This window comes from Camelus bactrianus, chromosome 3 (genome assembly GCF_048773025.1).
Source record: "Camelus bactrianus isolate YW-2024 breed Bactrian camel chromosome 3, ASM4877302v1, whole genome shotgun sequence".
In the NCBI taxonomy this organism is placed as follows: Eukaryota; Metazoa; Chordata; class Mammalia; order Artiodactyla; family Camelidae; genus Camelus; species Camelus bactrianus.
In genome coordinates, this window is record NC_133541.1 from 2,094,356 (window position 1) to 2,107,035 (window position 12,680).

At 46.8% G+C, this 12,680-nt stretch overlaps 1 protein-coding gene across 14 annotated transcripts in view; it reads left to right on the forward strand.

Moving 5' to 3' along the window:
* Nucleotides 1-212: 212 nt before the first annotated feature.
* Nucleotides 213-12,680, forward strand: part of CEP72 (centrosomal protein 72) — a 28,590-nt gene continuing 16,122 nt past the window's right edge. For 2 of the 14 annotated variants that reach the window (XM_074355536.1, XM_074355562.1), the window contains exons 1-4: nucleotides 213-338; nucleotides 5,049-5,176; nucleotides 5,833-6,025; nucleotides 6,786-6,894. In XM_074355536.1, coding sequence (XP_074211637.1) covers nucleotides 260-338; nucleotides 5,049-5,176; nucleotides 5,833-6,025; nucleotides 6,786-6,894 — 509 coding nt within the window. In that variant the 5' untranslated portion in view covers nucleotides 213-259. Of the gene's footprint in view, nucleotides 421-5,048; nucleotides 5,177-5,209; nucleotides 5,678-5,770; nucleotides 6,895-11,871; nucleotides 12,120-12,680 lie in introns of those variants that run through there. The other 12 variants (XR_012503405.1, XR_012503404.1, XM_074355518.1 and 9 more) reach the window with 10 other exon arrangements.

The following is a 12,680-nucleotide window of genomic DNA, read 5'->3' on the forward strand; positions in this document are numbered from 1 at the left end:
GGTCCCCAGGTGGGGCGGGGTCTCCAAGTGGGGCGGGTCCCCAGGAACGACGGGTCCCCAGGAAAGCCGTTGGGCGCGCTCCGACTTTGCATAACCCCTCCTTCCGGAGACCTCACCACTTTCCTGCACCCGACTGCTGTCCTTGGCCCCGCCCCTCAAGCCCGCCCCCGCCCCGAATCTCTGACCACGCCCCCCGCCGCCCCGCGGCCCCTGGCGGCCCTAGTGCGCAGGCGCGGGCAGGTGCGCGCCGTTTGAAAGCATGGCGCCGGCGGGGTGGCTGGTGCTGAGCGAGGAGAAGATCCGGGAGAAGAGCGGCCTGCCGCCTCACTGCGACCTGGGTGCGTGCCGGGCGGCGGGCGGACTGCGCCGACTGAGGCGCGAGGTTCCCGCCGCGGTGCTGGCGGACCCGTCAGGCCAGAGGTGCCGAAGCACAAACTCGCGATTCCCGAACAGCCGCAGGCCTGGGGTTGGGGGCGGGGAGGGGAGCCCGAAGTGAGGGTGGGGGTCCGGCAGGGAGGGAGGGTGGGGTGGGTGGGGGTAGGCTGGGAGGGGAGGGGTCGGAGAGTGAGGGGGCAGGCCTGGGGGCGGGGAGGGGAGCCCGAAGTGGGGGTCGGGGCCGTGCAGGGAGACGGGGTGGAGGTAGGCGGGGAGGGGAGGGGAGGGGGGCGGAAGTGGGGAAGAGGTGGAGGGGGCTGGGGGTTCTGCGCTGAGCCGGAGAAAGATGCGGACCCAGCCCACCCTCGCAGACTGTCTGCAGGGAGCTCCTTACAGGCCTGGTTTGCTTCGCGGTTTTGGCAACGCTTTTTGCATTAGTTGGTAAGACCTAGCGGGTTTTCTTACACCTGTTAATAAGGTGAATGAGATTGGTTCTCAAAAAGCTTGAACCGCCTTCCTTCTTGGAGTGAGGAGCCCGCCCTCCTGTCCTAGGCCTCCTCCAGAGTACTCCCAGACTGCCCCTCCTGTGCTGAGGATCTTTGTACCTATGTGCGTGGGGGAATGTTGGTTGCTAGTTTTGTTTTTCCTGTTTTTGTTTGGCTTTGGCGTCAAGGTAATGCTGAGCTTATGAAATAGTTGGTCGTTGCCTCCTCTTCTGTTTTCTAGCAGATGTTGTGTAAATTGGTGTTCATTTTTCTTTGAGGGAATTTTCCATAGAAACCTTATGGGCCTGGAAATTCCTGTATTTGAAGCTTTTGAGTCACAAATTCAGTTTCTCTACTTGTTACAGAACTATTCCTATTATCATCTTCATCTTAGGTGGCTTATAGTTGTCTGGGATTTTGTGAAACTGACTCATCTTGTTGAATTTATGTGTATAGAGTTTGCGGTATTTTCTTATTAGCTTATAATGTTTGTGTGGACTTCTTCCATCCCTGATACTGGTCATTTTTGTCTTCTCTTCGTTGGCCTTTCTAGAGGTTTATGAATTTTATTAATCTTTTCAATGAGCCAGCTTTTGGTTGGATGGGTTTTTCTCCATTGGTTTACTGGTTTCAGATTTCATTGATTCTATATTATCCTGTATTTTGTATTATGTTCTTCTTTCTGCTGCTTTGCGTTTGTTTTGCTCTTCTTTTTCTTGATTATTGAGATGAAAATTTGGATTACTGATTTGAGGACTTTTTCATATAATATAAACATTTAGTGCTATATATCTCCCTCTAAGCACAACTTTAGCTGCATCCACAAGTTTTGTTATGTTGTGTTTTCATTTCCATTCAGTCTAATGTGGTTTTTTTTAAATTGTAGTCAATTACAGTGTGTCAGTTTCTGGTGTACCCCATAATCAGTATGTTTTGGATTTCCTGTGACTTCCTCTTTGACCTATGGATTGTTCAGAAGTGTGTTTTTTCATTTTCATGTGTTTGGAGTTTTTCTTAGTTTGTTTTTCTTCTTGATTGATTCTGGTGTGATTCCACTATGTTCAGGGAACATACTCTGTATGATTAAGTTGCTTTAAATTTGTTGAGGTTTGTTTTATGGCCTAAGATCTGGTCTATGTTGTTGAGTGTTCCCAGTGCACTTGGAAGGAATATGTACTCTGTCATTGACTGGAGTGTTATGTAAATGTCAGTTTGGTCCTGTTGATTTATGATACTCAGTTCTTTCATAGGTTGCTGATTTTCTGTCTGGTGATTCTGTTAATTACCAGGAGAAGGGTGTTGAAACCCCTAACTGTAATTGTGGATTTGTCTGTTTCTCTTTTCACTTCATCTGGTTTGAAGCTGCGCTGTTTGGTGCATCCACGCTTAGGATTCTATGTCTTCTTGTTGGAGTGACCCTTGTAGCATATGTAGTGTTCCTCCTTCTCCCTGGTAATTGTGGTGAGACATCTGCTTTATCTGATATTAGTGTAGCCACCCCAGTGTTCTTTTGTTTGGTGTTTGCAGGGCGTATCTTTATCCATCTGTTTACAATTTCATCTTTAACCCTACCTATATCATAATATTTGAAATGAGTTTCTTGTAGACAGAGTATACTGTAGATCATTTTTATCCACTCTGTCAGTTTCTGTCTTTTATAATGTATTTAGGCCGTTTACATTTAATGTAAATATTAATGTAGCAGAGTGTAAGCATGTCATTTATTATTCTGGTTTTCCCTTTGTTTTTTCTTTGTTTCCCATTTCTCCTGTGGTATTTTTTAATATTCCATTTTGATTTATATATTATATTTCTGAGTATAGCTATTTGTATAACTTTTTTAGTGGTTGCTTTACAAATTAGAGTATGTTTATGTGATTTAACGCAGTCTACTTGTGTGGACAGTGTACCGCATAGGTGAATGTAGAAATTTTACCACAATTTAGATTTCATTATTCTCCTACTTTATAATTTAGTTGTCTAGACATTTCCTTTGCGTACTCAAGAACCACAGTAATGATACAACTTTTTTTTTTTTACAGTCACCTGACATTTTAAATAGCTTGGGAGGAAACACCCACATGTTTGCTTGTTTCATTATTCTTTCTGCATTTCTGATGTTCCAGGTTTCCTTTTTTTTAATCTTTCCTTAATGTTTGAAGATCTTTCTTTAGCAATTATCTTAGGGCAGGTGTGTTGGTGACAGATTCTCTTAGTGTTTCCTCTTTGAGAATATCTTTATTTTACCTTTGGTCCTGAAGGCTGCTTTTGGTGGATATAGATTCCTGGGTTGAAAGTTCTTTTCTTTCAGCACTTGAAAGGTGTGACAGCACTTCCTTCAGGCTTCCATGGAATTGCTTTCCCTCTGGGTAACACCTTTCTCTCTGGTTGCTCTCAAGATTTTTTCACTGTCTTTAATGTTTAGAAGTTTGATTCTGATGTGTCAGTTTTTACCTTTATTCTGTTTGGGGTTTTCTCATCTTCTTGAATGTGTAGTTTTCTGTGTTTTGCCTAATTTTGGAAGGTTTTGGCCATGATTTAATTAAAAATTTTTAAATTTTAGCCATACTATCATTCTCTTCTTGTTGAAACTCTAATTGGAACTCCCCTGGGACCTCAAAGACATGAATGTTAGATTGCTTTTCCTTCCTGCACGGGCCCCTGAGGCTCTGTGTATAAAGGCTGTTTTCTCTCTGCGGGTCCGATAGGACAACTGTGTTTATCTTTGCATTTATTCTTTGAGTTTTTTACTTTGTCTTTTCCATTCTGTTATTGAACTGCTCCTGTGGTGTTTTCTTTGTTGGTTTCAGTTATTGTATTTTTCATTTCTGAAATTTCTATTTATTTCTTCTTTAGGTTCAATTTTTTTGCCAAGAATTCTTATTTTCTCGTTTGTTTCAAGAGCATTCATAATTGCTCACTGACGTATTTTTCTATCAGTGGCTTTAAAATTCTTGGTGGACAGTTCTGATTTCTGTCATCTCAGTGTTGGTGTCTGTTGATTATTTTCTCTCATTCAAACTGAGATTTTCCTATTCTGGGTCATTTTTGATTGGTCATTTTGATTGGGACTCTGCCTTCTGTTTGAATCTCGTTACTCAGTATGGGCACTGACTGGGTGCTGCCTTGGTGCTGAGGTGGTGGCCAGGCTCCTGTCACACACAGTCTCTGCAGACGCCTGTGGACCAGGAAAATGGGGCACTACCTCATTATAGCAGCCCAAGGCGGTCATCAGGGTCCCCGCACATGGCCCCAGTGCTGGCCACTGTGCAAGGACAGGGGGACAAGGTGCATTTTTTCCTTGGTGTTGGGCTGGAGTGGGGCCGAGGTTGTCAGGAGTCTTTCTGCAAGGCCACCCCCGTCACTCTGACCCTGAGTGGCATGCTCACCCTTACCTTCTGGTCAGTGTCCATCGTGTTTCTGGGCTGCCACCTTCTCTGGCATTCAGACCAGGATGTGTAGGCACGTTTTCTTGAGGTCCCCGGACAGTCGGCCTTCTGTCCCCACCCTTCAGAGTCACCTGGTGTTTGCTTCCCGTGTTGTCCAGGGTTTTTAGGTCTAATAAGTGGGGAGGAACAGGGTAAAATGTGTCTACTCTGTCTTGTCTGGAACTGGAAGCCCCCAAACCAGTTTCAAGTTTAATCAAGACGTGTTTTAAAAATAGATGTTCTTGGGAAAATATTGGTGTACACAGACACAAACTGTCTATTTGATGACAGGAACTTATTTTTGTAATGGCATTTGTTGGGCAGCTGCTTACTGGGTGTGCCATGTGGAGGCACGTGGTGACTGAGCATGCGGTGGGCCCTGACGTGTCATGGCATGTTGAGGGCAGGTTAACTACCAATGAGTTTCAGGTTTAGATCCCTGCACTGGGGCTACATGGGCTGCGGGGCTGAGGACTCAGGCATGGAAGCGGGAACTCCCTAGAGGGCTTCCTGGTGAGAGGGCTTTGGAGGGTGAAGTATGGAGCCTGGGCAGGGCCTGGGCCTGAGACGTGTTGGAGGTCAGTGAGCTCAAACTTCACATGTGGTTCCCGCACTTTAGTGTTGACACTCAGACTTGAAGTGAGGTGTGTTTGTGTTTGTGCCTTTTTCAGATTATGAGGTTGCTTTATCTCACTTTTATTGCAATAACTGATTTCCAATAAAATAATAAAGTTAAAATCTCATAATTTTCTATTCTTAGCTGAACTTCAGTCATTATCTATTCCTGGAACTTACCGAGAAAAGATTACTCACCTAGGAAACTCCTTGATGAATTTAACAGGTCTGAGATCTCTAGATCTGTCACGCAACTCCTTGGTTAGTCTAGAGGTAAGTTTTAGGTTTGTTTCTTAAGAGAAAATTCATTGCTGTCAATAGCAGTGGAGGGTACTTTTATAGTAAGAATGCAGTGTGCTTTGCAACTGTGCTTACAGTGCTTGTAAACTGTACGCTTCACAGTGGTTACAAGCGTTGTGCTGGTTTTCTTATGTTTGCCGTGAGCTGGATTTCTTAGGCATCACATTGCATTTTTGAACTCCTGGGACAACCAGAAGTCACGGCTCTGATGAAGGTGGTTGTATCTTTCAAGGGAACAGGATAAGGCCTGGCAGACGATGTGGGGGTGTCACTCCTTTCGCTTTATCAGCTGCCCTTTCTTCATCCATATGCACTGTGCTCCGGCCCTTGAATGGCTTGTGTGCCTGACACGGGAGGTGCTTGTCCTGGTGGGGTCAGAAGTTGCTCATGGGCGGCGAGTGGGCACGTGTGGGAGCCTTGTGAGAGAGGAGGGCAGGACGTGGCTGCCCTGGACCGCGATGCCTTCAGTCTGGTGTGAGTTCTCCCCGGCAGAGCCCGCCTGGCCCATTTCCCATCGGGCGTGTCACCGTGTGCGAACTGGGATCTCATGCTCCTCTTCTGTCCCAGGATGGCGCGGGCGGGGTCTCGTGCTGGTGTGAAGTGACCCGCCCCGGCGCCTGTCCCCGCAGGGCATCGAGCACCTGGTCGCGCTGCAGCGCCTCAGCCTCTACTACAACCTCATCTCCTCGCCGGCCGAGCTGTTCCGGCTCCGTGTGCTGCCCGCGCTCTCGGACGCGGACTTCCGGCTGAACCCCGTGGTGAAGAGCGAGCCCGGCTACCGCCTCTTCATGGTGCACCTGCTCCCGGGGCTCCGGCGGCTGGGTAGGGCCGGCTGCACGCGCCCTCGCGGGGCTGCCCGGCGCTGCACTCTGGACCTTCGGGAAAGGGAGGCTGATTTCCTCTTCTCGCAGGGGAGCTGCCCGGGGAAGGGGCTGGGGGCAAGCTCCCGTGGGCCAACCCTAGCATTTCGGAGCTTTGAAGGAAGAGGATTGTGGTCGAGTGGAGTCTTCTCGGGCCCAGGGCACACACTGGACAGTTGAAAGTCTTGTTCTAGTCCTGCGGGTTTGAGGATGCAAACCTGCGTGTCAGCCCACCGCTGGGGGTCCTCTCTTGAGTATGTTCAGGGACACTTGTCAGGGGTGCTCAGTGCGGTTTGGGAACCTCACACAGCCCCCAGGACGTGCACTCAGAGGACACGAGGAGGCCTTGCACGTGTGCAAATTTGCACGTTTTTCCTTTCCTGCTTCCAAGGGGCCTGAGGAGCGAGCCTGGTGTGGCCGCCCACCCTCTGGGAATCCGCATTCAGCATCTCTGGGAAACCAGGTGTAGCCTCCAGAGCCCAGCCTTGCTTTACCTGCTTGCCCAGTCCTCTGGGGGATGCAATGGCAGGCTCAGCCCCCAGGGGACAGAAGTCCTTGGAGCAGGGGGTGGCAGTCCTGGTCACGCATTGTGCGGCCAGACAGGTGAGGGACACCGCACTCCCAAGGGGAGGCCGGTAGGTGCACCAGGAGGGTTGGTTGTCGGGCCTAGTGCCCTCCTCATGGCCTTGTCTGCTAGTTTCTCTGTGGTATCCTCCCTCTAGATGACCGCCCTGTGAGGGAGAGTGAGCGGGAAGCATCCCAGCTGCATTTTGCTTCGGAGGAATCGCTGGACTCAAAGCAGAGCTTCCCAACTGCTTTCAGAGTCGAAAGGTATGAGCAGAAGTGGGGTTTGAACATGGAGAGGAGTGTCGAGGTTGATAGAAAGATGTAAACTTCTTTCTGTGCCGAGTGCCCGTCAGAGGGCAGACATGCAGGGGCAGAGGGAAGGAGAGGTGCCGGGTACCACCTGGGGCTCAAGGAGACTGCGGGACAGTCTCTCTCACTGTTGTCCACATTTTCTCTACGTTATTTTGCAGTATCAAAAATGTCTGTTAAAGTAACTCATGTAAAACATGGAGCACAAAAGTCTTCTCCCGAGTCCTGGCCCACTCCTCAGGGGCGGCTGCTTTCCCTCCTGTCATTGTTTCTGCTTCCGGGTTCTGTTTGAGTGACTTTCTCATTTCCAAGCAGTGCAGACGCTTTGCCATTTCTGGATGTGAGGAGCCTCCTCTTCCCGCTCCCGGCCATGGGGGCCTGCGCCCACCTGCTTCTCTCTGCCTCCCGGCTCCTGCATCTTATGTTTGACTTCATTTATTTATTTTTTAAATTTTATTTATTTTTCTTCTTTTTTTCTTTTTTGGAGGAGAGGTAATTAGGTTTGTTTATTTATTTTTAGAGGAAGTACTGGGGATTGAACCCAGGACCTCATGTATGCTAAGCATGCACCCTATCACTTGAGCTGTACCCTCCTCCTATGTTTGACTTTAGATCGTCAGGGTTGGTGGTGTCTGAGCCATAAGAGTCCTCATGTGTATGGGTTGGTTCTAAAGCGTACAAGCCAGTCAGCGGTGTGTACCTGGCTTGTAAGGTGCCAGGATTACGTACTCTTGGATGCCATTTGTTTTGTCTGAAGCTTTCAATAGCTTTCTTTTTCTTGCAGTTTATGGATGCCTTAGCTCATCCATAAATTCCTCTAATGTAGGGGTCAGCTGACTTTTTTGTCAAGGGCTGGAGAGTGCATATTTTAGCTCTGTGGACAATAAGATCTGTGTTTCTGCTCCTCAGCCCTGCCTGTGTGACAGGGAAGCAGCCATAGGCAATACACCGGTGAGTGACTGTGTTCCAGCAGAACTGTTCACACAAGCTGTGGGCTGGATTTGAGCTGTGGTCCATACTGAGCTAGCTTCTATTCTGATGGCTTGTGATCAGTTTCAGATCTCTGGGGTCTGTTCCCGCAGATACCTCCCCTGGTGCCCTCTTCCCTCACTTCCCTCTTTCAGACCAGACTAATTTTGTGTAGAAGTTTGTAGGGCTGATGGTGACAAAGTGCCACAAACATGGCTTAAAATAACAGACCCTTATTGTCTTCCAGTTAAAGCTGTAAGTCTGAAGTTAGGGTGTTGGCAGGGTTGCTCCCTTCTGGAGACTCTGAGGGAGAATCCATCCACGACCCCAGCATCTCTGGTTTGCTCACAGTCTTGGTGCTCCTTGGCTGGTATGTGCGCCCCACTCTGGCCGTTTCACGGAGCTCCCCAAACTGCACATCCGTCCCTGTGGCCGAGTCTCCCCTCTGCAAGGACACCAGTCACACTGGATCAGGGCCCACCCTGACGACCTCGTCTTAACTCCTTTACCGCTTCAAAGACCCTATTTCCAAATAAGGTCATGTTCTGGGGTGTTGGGACTTGCGCATCTGTTTTAGGGGCCACAGTGTGACCCCTGTGCCTTGAATTCTGCGGTCTCTCTGTGATCACGCATTAGTTCCAGGAGTTTTTGTTTGTTGGTTGGTTGTTTCTTGGGGATTTTCTGCGTAGGTGATCAATCACGTCATCTGTGAACAAAGACAGTCTCGCGTCTTCCTTCCCAGCCTGTGTACCCAGTCTGTATTTCCTTTTCTTGTCTCGTTACGTGAGCTGGGACTTGGAGTAGGATGTTGCAAAGCACCCTTGCCTCGTATCTGATCACTTTGAGGAGTTTCCCTTCTGTGCCTGGCTTGCTGACCGCTTTTATCATGAGTGGGTGTTGGGTTTGTTAGTTGCTTTTTCCGCATCTATTGATCTGGTCATATGACTTCTCTTCTTTAGCCTGTTGATGTGATGAATTACATTGATTTTTTTTCCAAATGTTGAACTAGCCACACATTCCTGGAATAAATCCCCCTTGGTCATGGTGCAGAGTTCTTTTTGTATGTTGTTGGGTTCAATTTGCTGATACTTTGTTGAGGATTTTTGCATCTGTGTTTATGGGAGGTACTGCTCTATAGTTTCCTTGTGTGATCTTTGCTGGTTCTGATCAGGGTAATGCTGACCTCTTGGAATGAGCTAGGGTGTATTCCCTCTGCTGCTGCTTCTGTCTTCTGGAAAAGATGGTAGAGAATTGATATAATTTCTTCCTTAAGTGTCTGATAGAATCTACCAGTGAGCCCACCTGGACCTGGTATTTCAGGAGGCTGTTAACTTTTGACTCAATGTCTTTGATAAGCACAAGTCTGTTCAGATTATCTGTTTCTCCTGGTGTGGGTTTTGGTAGATTGTTTCTTTCCAGGAATCGCTCCGTTTCATTTGGGACATATTTGTATTCCTCTTTTATCCTCTCGATGCCCATGGGGTGCCTCTTCTTTCAATTTTGATATTAGTAATTTGTCTTTTTTTTTGGGGGGGGGGTTCACCTGGCATAGAGGTTTTTCAATTTTATTGATCCTTTTTTCAAAGAACGAACCTTGGAGTTTTTTGCTTTTTCTTTTTTGGTTTCCTGTTTGCAGGTTCACTGGTTTCTGCTCTGGTTTTTAGTGTTTGTTTTCTTCTTCCTACACTGGATCTGGTTTGTTTTCTCAGTTTCCTAAGGTAGAAGCTTAGACTGTCGATTTTAGATCTTACTGTTTTCTGATATTTACGTTCAGTGCTGTGAATCTCCCTCTGCACATTGCTTTTACTACATCCTACCCATTTTGATAAGGTGTATTTTCTTTTTCATTTAGTTGAACATATTTATTTTTGTAAATCACTTTTTTTAAATTGAAGTACAGTTGATTTAAGATGTTGTGTTAGTTTCTGGTGTATAGCAAAGTGATTCAGTTTTATATATATATGTGTGTGTGTGTGTGTTCTTTTGCAGGTTCTCTTCGATTGTAGTTTATGACAAACTACTGAATATAGTTCCTGTGCTGTACACTAGGACCCTGTTACTGATCTGTTTATCTAGTTTACGTGCAGTAGTGTGTATCTGCTAATCCCAGGCTCCTAATTTATCCCTCCCACCTACACTTTCCCCTTTGGTAACTGTAAGTGTATTTTCTGTGTCTGTGAGTCTGTTTCTGTTTTGTACATAAATTCATTTGTGTCCGTTTTTTAGATTCCTTGTGTAAGTCATATCATACGGTATTTTTCTTTCTTTCTGACTGACTTTGCTTAATATGATAATCTCTAGGTGCATCCATGTTGCTGCAAATGGCATGATTTTATTCTTTTTTATGGCTGAGTAGAATTCCATTGTATAAATACACCACAACTTGTTTGTCTAGTCATCTGTCGATGGACATTTAGGTTGCTTCTATGTCTTGACTATTGTAAATAGTGCTGCTGTGAACATTAAGGTACGTGTATCTTTTTGAATTAGAGTTTTCATCTTTTCTGGATATATGCCCAAGAGTGGGATTGCTGGTCATAGGGTAGGTCTATTTTTAGTTTTTTAAGGAACCTCCAAACTGTTTTCCATAACAGCTGCACGTATATACATCCCCACCAACAGTGTAGGAGGGTTCCTTTTTCTCTGCACCTTCCAAAAGATTTTTAAGTTTCTTTTGAGATTTCTTTGACTCATGTGTCACTTGGAAATAAGCTGTCTAATCTCTGGGTTTGTTTTTTTTTTTTTTGAGATTTCCCAGTTATCTTCCTGTTATTTATTTTACTACTAGTTCAATTCCACTGTGTCCTGAGAGCAAATATCACGTGACTTAAATTTGTGAAGGTGTGTTTTGTGGCCCAGCATGTGGTCTGTCTTGGTGAGTGTTCCAGGTGAGCTTGGGAAGCCTGTGTGCCCTGCTGCTGTTGGATGAGGTTGCTGTGGATGTCCCTGCATCCAGTTGCTGGGTGGGGAGCTCAGCTGTGTCCTGGAAGGCAGGACATCCCCCTGCTGGCCTGGTCGGCTCTGGTGGAGGCCGTTGAAGTGGCCCGGCCACTTCTCCTCGCTGTTTTGTCAGTTTTCACACCATATAATGTGATGCTGTCTTGAGAGGTGCAGACATGTCAGGGACTGTCGTTGTCTCAGCGAACTGACCCTGCGGTCTACACAGGCCCCTCTTTATCCCGGATCGTGCTCCTTGCTCGGGAGTCAGCTCTTCTGAGAGCAGTGCAGCTTCCACTTGCTTTTGATTACTGTCGGCATGGTCCGTTTCTATCTGTTTACCTTTCGTCCCCATGTCTTTATGTTTAAAGTGGGTTTCTTTGGGTCTTGAATCTTGATCCACACTGACAGTCTCTTTCAGTTGGTGCTTTTAGACCAGTGATACTCACAGTGGTTGTCGGTTCAGTTGGGTTAGTGGCTGCCGTGCTTGTCACTGCTTCTGCGCGTTGCCTTGCTCTTTGTTTCCGTTCTTGCTCCTGCTCTCTTTCTCCCTTTGCGGTTTTAAGTGAGCGTTTTACGATCCTGTTTCCTCTCCTTTCTTAGCACGTCAGTCATCCTTACAGTTTTACTTTTCTCGGCCGCAGACTGGAGCCCACGGTCCAGGCAGCCGCGCTCTGCTGAGCTTTGCTTTACTGTGCTTCCTGGGACAGCGTTTTTACAGATCGAAGGGGTACGGCAGCTGTGCATCGAGCAAGTCTGTTGGCACCATTTTTCCAGCACCACATCGTGTCTCTGTCACATTTTTGTTATTCTCATGATATTTCACACTTTTTCATTATGCTTGTCATGGTTATTTCTGGTAGTGAACTCTGATGTTGCTACTACAGCTTGCTGAAGGCTCAGGTGATGGTTAGCATTTTTTAGCAATAAGGTATTTCTTAAGACATGTTCATTGTTTTTTGGCATAAGCGATTGCACACTTAACAGATGGCATTGTAGTGTGAACGTAACTTCTATGTGCACCAGGAAGGCGGACGACCGTGTGGCCCATGTGCTCGCAGTACTCGCTTTACTGAAGTCGCCTGGAGCTGGACGCGCAGTGTCTTCGAGGCCTGCCTGTTGCAGTCACGAAACCCAAGACCACTTTCATACCCTGCCCCGCCTCAGACGGAGCAGGTGCCTCGAGATCACAGAAGACTCCCAAGTCCTCCCCGCCCGCTTCTCTGGGGCCCACGCTGCAATCCTGCGAGGAACACGTGAAGTTACGTGGCCGAGTACGTGTGGTCATTTCAGACAAACTGGTATCTGCCAGGTGGATTAGGAAGGGGAAAAGTGGAGGTTTATCCACCTTCACTCAGTCCTAGAGGCTCTTCCTGCCCTGTCAGTCAGTTTCTGACCTCTCTCGGTCTCCTTCTCCCTGAAGAGCTTCTTTTACACCTCTTACAAGGCAGGACTGCTGGCCACAAATTCCCTCAGTTTTTGATTATCTGAAAAGGTCTTCATTTCTCCTTCACTTTTGAAGGATAATTTTCAGGTACAGAATTCTAGGTTAGTTTTGTTTTTGTTTTTGTTTTTTTTTTTTTTGGTCTCAACACTAAATATTTCACTCCATTCTTTTACTGCTCGCATGGTTTCCAAGGAGAAGGTAGATGTAAGTCTTACTCTCTGTAGTAATGAGTCTTTCCTCTGATTCATTTCAAGATTTTTTCCTTTGTCTCAGATTTTCTCCAGTTTGAATATATTCCTTGGTGTGATTTGGGGGCATTAATTCTGCCACTGTTCTCTGAGCTTCCTGGTTCTGTGATTTGGGGTCTGACATTAATTTGAGGAAATTT